General features: G+C 42.6%; 1 protein-coding gene across 1 annotated transcript; it reads right to left on the reverse strand.

Moving 5' to 3' along the window:
* Positions 1-2,346: 2,346 nt before the first annotated feature.
* On the reverse strand, positions 2,347-3,246 carry LOC310662618 (vomeronasal type-2 receptor 26-like; the record flags this gene model as incomplete). Its single annotated transcript, XM_083409563.1, has 1 exon — positions 2,347-3,246. The coding sequence occupies one exon, from the start codon at positions 3,244-3,246 to the stop codon at positions 2,347-2,349; it is 900 nt and encodes a 299-aa protein (XP_083265689.1).
* Positions 3,247-8,398: the final 5,152 nt, after the last annotated feature.

Genomic DNA, 8,398 nt, shown 5'->3' on the forward strand with positions numbered 1-8,398 from the left:
ACAAACCAATCATATCACATTAATTCCAAATTATGCCAATACATAATAAACTCCAAATATTTAGCCGAATTTTAAATTTTTGTTGGGGGTACCCATGCTTCGAGTTCAGAAAGGGTCCAATCATCTCATATTTCTGCTGCTTTAATGTTCACAAGTCCCATCTTTCCATCTCTTTGTTGTTATCCTTTACAAATTCCATCTTCCAATCTTCTTCTTGTTATCATTTTTCTTCTTAATAACCTCTGAGTTATCTCCACAAGCGAGTTGAAGCAAACATTATTATAGTCCTGTGTGGGTTTTCACGCTGATCCAAAAGTCCTATTCAAATGGCAGGTGCCATTTCGACAGTTCCCATAAAATACCGTCTAAGCGTCTGCTCATTAATTTTCCCAGACCAGTTTCTCCATAAATCAGCCTTTCCAGAGGAGTTGTTGCCAATTCAGCTGTGGAATTCAGATATGATAACAAAACCATAGCACCTCTCCCCCTTTGACTGTAAATCTTGCAACCAAATCTGTCTCATAATGGCGGTTCCCAATTAGAACTGCGTCACACCAAAAGCCTTTCGTTTCGTTTCCAGATCTTCCGCAAAACAAAGCCTTTGGTTAATAATTTTGTTTCCACACAGTTTATTTTCCCATCTCACTTGCTATCAATCATGTGGTGGTTCTTTGGGGGGGGGGGTTGTTAGGTAAATCATATTGAAAAAGAGAAAAGTCCCCCCCCTTTCCAATCCATTTCAACATACCGACATAGCTGTGATTCTTTGATGTAGTCTTCTGTTCAGTCCAACCTGTCACTCAGCTTCTCAGTGGATTTAATTAGCAATCAGTACAGCCTTTCCTTCGCTCGAAACATGTGCATTTACTCTTCTTCAATTATTTATCTTGAGCAATGCAACTAGGATCACCATTAGAAGTAGCGTCCAGGAGATCCAAAAACTCACTCGAGGGCTTTCCGTCTAGTGCCCCCACCCCCTCCTTCTTTCGAACTCGGGGGTGATTTATTGGCAACTGCGGATGAGGCAGCATTTCCCCATCCCCTGGAAAAATTCGGGAGGCTAATTTACTTCCATCATTAGCCTCTTAATTACCTCGTGTGAGCTGGAGAGATGGTATTGTTGGCCATCTTCCAAAGCGCCCCTAGCGGGGGCCCCAGACTCTCACTTGGGTGTTCATCAGTATGCGGATGATACCCAGCTCTACCTCTCTTTCAAATTGGAACCAGTGAAGGGGGTGAAGGTCCTGTGTTAGTGTCTGAAGTCGGTTGGAGGATGGATGGCGGCTAACAGATTGAGGTTGAATCCTGACAAGACAGAAGTACTCTTTTTGGGGGACAGGAGGCAGGCAGGTGTGGAGGATTCCCTGGTCCTTAATGGGTAACTGTGCCCCTGAAGGACCAGGTGCGCAGCCTGGGAGTCATTCTGGACTCACAGATGTCCATGGAGGCACAGGTTAATTCTGTGTCCAGGGCAGCTGCTTATCAGCTCCATCTGGTACGCAGGTTGAGACCCTACCTGCCCGGTGACTGTCTCGCCAGAGTGGTGCATGCTCTAGTTATATCTCGCTTGGACTACTGCAATGCGCTCTAAGTAGGGCTACCTTTGAAGGTGACCCGGAAACTACAACTAATCCAGAATGCGGCAGCTAGACTGGTGACTGGGAGCAGCCGCCAAGACCATATAACACCGGTCTTGAAAGATCTACACTGGTTCCCAGTATGTTTCCGAGCACAATTCAAAGTGTTGGTGCTGACCTTAAAACCCTAAACGGCCTCAGTCCAGTATACTGGAAGGAGCGTCTCCACCTCCATCGTTCTGCCCAGACACTGAGGTCCAGCGCTGAGGGCCTTCTGGTGGTTCCCTCGCTGCGAGAAGCCAAGTTACAGGGAACCAGGCAGAGGGCGTTCTCGGTAGTGGCACCCGCCCTATGGAACGCCATCCCACCAGATGTCAAAGAGAAAAATAACTACCAAACTTTTAGAAGACATCTGATCCCTCTTTACTGTCTCCACTATAACATCAACTGGAAGTTTCTGAAAACTTGACCTGCTCCTTTATTTTATTTCTACTGAACCTCTCAGCCTCTTCCTAAATCAGAAGGACAGTGGAATTTTGTTCAGGGAGGTTCCTATTTCCTATGTATTGTCATTCATACCTTATGGTGAACTTTTCTCCCACCACCTCTAAGAAAAAACTCTAAAATAAAATACAATCATTTCACCAAAATATATGAAACCAAAATGCCTGAAATTATTTCATTCCTTCAAATGGTTTATTTCATTTCCATCTTTTGTACCTATGTAGAATATCAATAACATAATGGAAACCACAAATTCTTCTGTTAATTAATTTTTTCTTTGTATTAGATGCTCCCTGGTGTTCAGCTTGGGCCTCAACACAATAATGTAGCATTTTGGGGGAAATATACAGCCCAGTATCCCAGCACTGGAAGCCAAGATGGAGAAGATCTCCACAGCCACCATGTATTTTCCTCTGGTGCTCAGGTAAGTTGGAATAAAGGAGAGCCAGACACTGCAAAAGACCAGCATGCTGAAGGTGATGAACTTGGCTTCATTAAAAGTGTCTGGTAACTTCCGGGCTAAGAAGGCAACAGTGAAACTGATAACGGCCAGGAAGCCCAAATAGCCCAAGACACAGTAGAACATGGTGACTGATCCTTCATTACATAGTAGTATAATTTGCTCAGTCATTGAGTGCATGTCCAAATCTGGGAATGGGGGAGAGGTTGCCAGCCAGAGAACGCAGATCCATACTTGAACAATGGAGCAGGAAAGGACAATGGAATAAGCCAGTCTCTTTCCCATCCAATTCCTCATCCTGGATCCTGGTTTAGTTGCCATGAATGCTAAAACAACAGAGATGGTTTTGGCCAAGATGCTAGAGAGGGCCACAGTGAAGATGATGCCAAAAGTGGTTTGTCGAAGAAGGCAGGTCACCTTATTAGGTTTTCCAATGAACAACAAAGAACAGAGGAAACACAAAAGGAGGGAGATGAGGAGAATGTAGGTGAGGCTTCTGTTGTTGGCTTTGACTATGGCAGTGTCCCGGTGTTTAATGAAGATGCCCAGCACCAGAGCTGTGACCAGAGAGAATAAAAGTGCAGATACAATTAAAGCTATGCCCAAAGTGTCTTCAAAAGCTAGGAAGTTTGGAGTCTTAGGAGTACATTCATCCTTCCCTTTGTTTGGATATTGATCTTCCGGGCAACTGGCACAAGTTTCCATCTCTGAAAAGGCAAATAATGAATGAGAATTTGAAATCAACCAATATTGTTCCTAATTGTTGCCTTATTACATTTCCACCCAAACTAATATACCGTATTTTTCGCACCATAGGGCGCACCTGACCAAAGGGTGCACCTAGTTTTTAGAGGAGGAAAACACACACAAAAATATTCTGATTGAAATGTTGCACTAAACTATTTAAAGCAGCAAAGCGGGCGGCTCCTGTCCGTTTTGCTGCTTTAAATCGAGCCTCAGAGGAGGGTAGGAAGGGGAACCATGGCTTATCTAAGTCCAGTTAATAATGCTGAGCCTGAATTATGGCCATCGAGATTAGCCTGGCCATCTCAGTGGAAATCTGGGGAGGTTGCGGTGGACTTTCCAGTGGTCAAAGTGTGGTTGTGTCTTCCTGCCCGGCATCTATTTCCTGCCCTCTTTCCCCCCTGCACCCCCGCACCCTGCTTCGAGGGAAGGAAGCGGAGCCATGGATCCTCTGCTCGCAACTGCAGTGGATTCCCTCCACTTTGAAGCAGGAAAGTTGGAGAGGAGCTGCTTACACGAGTGTAAGCTGTTCCCCTCCCACTTTGCTGCTTCAAAGGGAGCCGGGGAGGAGGAAATCCACTGCAGCCACGAGCAGCGGAGAATCCATGGTCCCCTTCTTTCCCTCCTCCGTGGTTGCTTTGAAGCAGGAAGGTGGGAGGGGAGTTGCTTACACGAGTGTAAGCTGCTCCGCTCCCACTTTGCTGCTTCAAAGGGAGCTGGGGAGGAGGGAATCCGCTGCAGCTTCCCCCACCTCCCGGAGAGCCCGCAGAAGCAGTGAGCTCTTTAAAGGGGCTGCACGGCTTCTCCTGGCTTTTCTGGGAGGTGGGAGAAGGGACAGATGCAGCCAGTCAGTCCCTTCTCCCTCCTGGGGAAAAGCCCACAAGAGCGCACAAAGCTTGTGTGCGGCTCTTGGGGGCTTTTCCCGCCTGCCTCCCCCCTGCATTCGCTCCATAGGACGCACACACATTTTCCCTTGCTTTTTAGGAGGGAAAAAGTGTTTCCTATAGAGCGAAAAATATGGTATTCACTAAAAAGGTAAAGGTAAAGGACCCCTGACCTTGAAGTCCAGTCGCAAACGACTCTGGGGTTGCGGCGCTCATCTCGCTTTCCTGGCCGAGGGAGCCAGCATTTGTCCACAGACAGTTTTTCTGGGTCATGTGGCCAGCATGACTAAGCCGCTTCTGGCGAAACTAGAGCAGTGCACAGAAATGCTGTTTACCTCCCCGCCGGAGCGGTACCTATTTATCTACTTGCACTGGCGTGCTTTCGAACTGATTAATAGAAACTATCAAATAAAAGTATTTCTATGTGAAAATTGAGAATAATGCATAACACCACAATTTAAGAAACCCCACAAAGCTGATTATAACCAATTTGCAAAAGCACTTCTCAGATTTTACTTCAGTAATAGTTTGGTATATCATAACATAGCATATGCTACCCTTCACATCTGATACCATCCCATCTGGACACGGAGCACAATCATAGCAGCAAAACTTCTTCCCTTCCTTCTTTTTCTTCCTGTAACCAGGATGGCAGATATCATTACAAACTGAAAGGGGTGGCACCTATTCAAAGACACAGGAATAGTTGAATGTTAATATTTAGTATTTAGAAAAAAAATAGTCACACAAAAAACAGATTATCTGTTAGCAATGGTAACAGATAACTCCTGTTAACTTTCTGTTACAATGTTGAAAAAAGGGTGGTTTTTTTTTTTTTGGTTTTTTTTTGAAGGGGCAGCTTTTTGGTCATAAGAGCACCCTATTAGGTAGGGGTGCCAACTTGAATAAAATATTGTGGGGGCCCTGGTAAGCACTGCCTTGCATAATCAATCACATGATGCAGTCCACACACACTATTTGAATGGGAATGCCCTTTGACTTTGGGGTTGGCTAGGAGTTGGGGGCGGCCCTAGGAGTTGGCTGCTATGCTATCAGGCAATGCTGTCTTTTGATGGCTTACAAACATATAACAAATAAAAAAAATTAAATAACATAATACCATACAAAACACAAAGTGCAACCAGTGAATCACAATTACAATATTATCATTGCCATTGTTGTTGAAATACTAGCAGTGTCTTTGAATTTATTTTAATTAACAGCCAGCTGCAACACAGGGGTCTTCAAACCATTATGCAGGCCAGCAGTGAAAGTTCAAGTGGATGTCTCAAGGGAGAGGGTTCCATAATTTAGGAGTCACCACTAAAAAAATATAATTTCCTTAGTGGATATATGGATGTAACTAATTTTAAGGGTCTACAGGACCCACTGGTGAAACCAGTCCTTCAAATGGTGGCTTGTCTCAAATCAAATGTTCACCCTCCACATAGTAAACTTTTAAAAAGCAATTTCTGTAAGCTGCCCACACAATATGATATTCAAAATAAATTCAAACACAAATGTGCATTATAGAATTATAATTAAAAAGGAATTATTTTGATTATTTCTATTACCCACCCATTTTGTAGAATGACAATGAATGTGGAACATATGGGAGACAATGGGGTTATTTTCCCACCTGAGTCAAGTCTTTGTGCCATTCAATTTTGTCCTCTTTGATAGTGAATTCTTTGCCAAGAGGAGCCTGAGGATTCAAGCTCCCCACTTTCATCCTAAAATATGATCTATTTGGGAAAGTCACCAAGTTTGTAATATCAAATCCAGCAGCTAATTCTCCATGTTCACTAAATTTAATTTCATCCCCAACGCTGTTATTGAATGATATCCCCTGGAGGAATGAGTATAGCTAGAAGGAAAGAGAAAGAAGTCTAAAATATGTTGTCATGCTCTCATTAAAATGGTTGTAATGGTTTTATGAGATAGATTTTACTTCTTTTCTTCAGTCAAAGAACATTTGCAATTCACAATGCAGGTATCTGGCCTTCAGTGGCAGAGATTCCATGGGAACTTGTGAATCAGTGAAAATTCAACAATTGAAAGTGCTGCAAATAGAACTTCAAAATTGTCCTCTGTGGGAGGAATAAGGTTATAATCATTATGGTTGTATGAGATCAGCCTCTGGCAAGGAAGAGAGAAATTTGAGAAGATGAGCAAGAAAAGAACTGGGTGCTTGTGATCTCTAAAGATTTGGTGGTCAATCACATAATAGATAAGGCATTTCTCACCCTTGATCTTTATGATATGATAATTGAATTTTGTCATTGAGGAAGCATTACCTGCCATGGTTCCATGGTCTGAGAAAACCATCTACCTCCATCCTCCATTCTTCTGTGGCTGGCTCTAGCTGAATACATGGTAAGTAAGGCATGTGCCAAAGCATAGACAGCATTATAGATATTGTAGCTGTGGCCAGTCATGCTCATTTCAAAAAGAGGTGCAGGAAGATTAGCTAACGTCTCCTCTCCGGTACACGTCTTATCAAAAAATGTAGACTTAGTGGAGGTTGAAATTGAACAACTAAATATATTTTCCCATAAATCCTTAATGAAACCATCTTCTGTTGCCCAAGTAGGATTTACAATCTTAATAAATTCTTGGAAGTCTTGAATCTCCTTTGAGTGAATTGTGAAGGAGATAGCGCCATGAAACATTTGTATATCATTGTCAATAATCTTTTGAATAGAATATAGTGTGAAATCAATTTGGGCTGTTGTTATCCATACTTTTACTGTGAAGAACCTCTTCTTATATTGAGGAAACATCATATGAATTAGCTTGGCTGCCAATATAAACTTTCCAAGCCATTTAATAGATGCGCTTTCTCCATATATAACAACTGCATTGGCATTGCTCTGCATAAACATTGGCAATGTATTATGTTTGTTTTTTATCATTTCAAGTATGTTACTGGAAACCTGCTCATATTTTTGAACTCTTTCTGTGAATGCTGAACAGATTCCATTTTTGGAAAGCATTGACTCCAGTGTCTGCAAGAAACATTCTCCACCTTCATCATCTTCTACGATAAGCCCAACCCATTTCCATTTGAAGTGCAGTAGTAACTTGATAATTCCCTCATACTGAAGGGCTTCATTGGGAACCATACGGTAAAAGGAAGGGAACGTTTTTTTATTATTCACACGTGGTTCAAGTGACCCATAGGAAATCTGGGTGGATGAAGAGAAATCCAGACATTTTAGAGTGGAAAGAGGAGTTCAGAATCATTCTATTTATTTGTTGCCCTTTTCTTATAGTGCAATCCTATAAATACCCAACATGCCGTTTTTAGAAGAATCACCATCCTTTGAAAAACACACACACACTCACAGTCTTGGTCAAGTTGTACTCTAGATATTTACTCTTTTCACATTTGGAGCAATTCTCCATTACAAGTACTAAATACATAGTCTTTGCAACCATGGTGCAGAGGGAAGGCAGCAGGGCTCTTGTCTTCTGCACCTGAGAAGACTCTGGGGACTGCCAGAAGTTTGTAGATAGTGATGATGATGATGAAGAGATTTTGTTTAATATCCCTTTTACTGACAATGTGAAACTAAAAGGGATAACTGTGATGGGAGAGGATGACAACACACACCCATAGGAAATTAGTATATTTAAGAACATTCCTCACACGTCTTATGGTGATACTGCCAAAGAACCAGATTAGTCTTTGCAACCATGCCACTCATTCACATCTTTGGATACCACATTATACCCTCCCAAGCAATTCCACATGTTTCAGATGCTTTTCATTTACCCCTATGGAACCACATCATTCTTATGAATCATCAAAGGTCTGCTGGAAAGAGGAAGTGAGTGAATTAGGCAATGGGGCACTTTAAGGGAAATTCTCACTGCCCACAATCTACAATCCTACCTGTGGAATCTTGTAAAGACCTAAGATGTCTGCCATGGATGTGGAAGTATCAGAACTCAGGCCTCCGATGATTCCTATTACATTTTTCTGAATCCCACATTTGTAGTTTGGGATAAATTGATATGATTTAAAGAGCAGGTCCAGGGTGGTCCGATAAGTCATCCTTGAATCAGAGTAGCTGTCATAGATGTGGAACCCAAGAGTGACATTGGGCAACATCTTGGGATTCTCGTTGATCTCATCAACAGCAAACACCAAGGCCAGGATGTGCTGGTAGAACTTGGTCAAAACACTGCAAATAAAGTGATGAGCTATTTCAGGAGTGTACAAA

Source organism: Podarcis tiliguerta, assembly GCF_965153285.1.
Source record: "Podarcis tiliguerta genome assembly, chromosome: 13".
In the NCBI taxonomy this organism is placed as follows: Eukaryota; Metazoa; Chordata; class Lepidosauria; order Squamata; family Lacertidae; genus Podarcis; species Podarcis tiliguerta.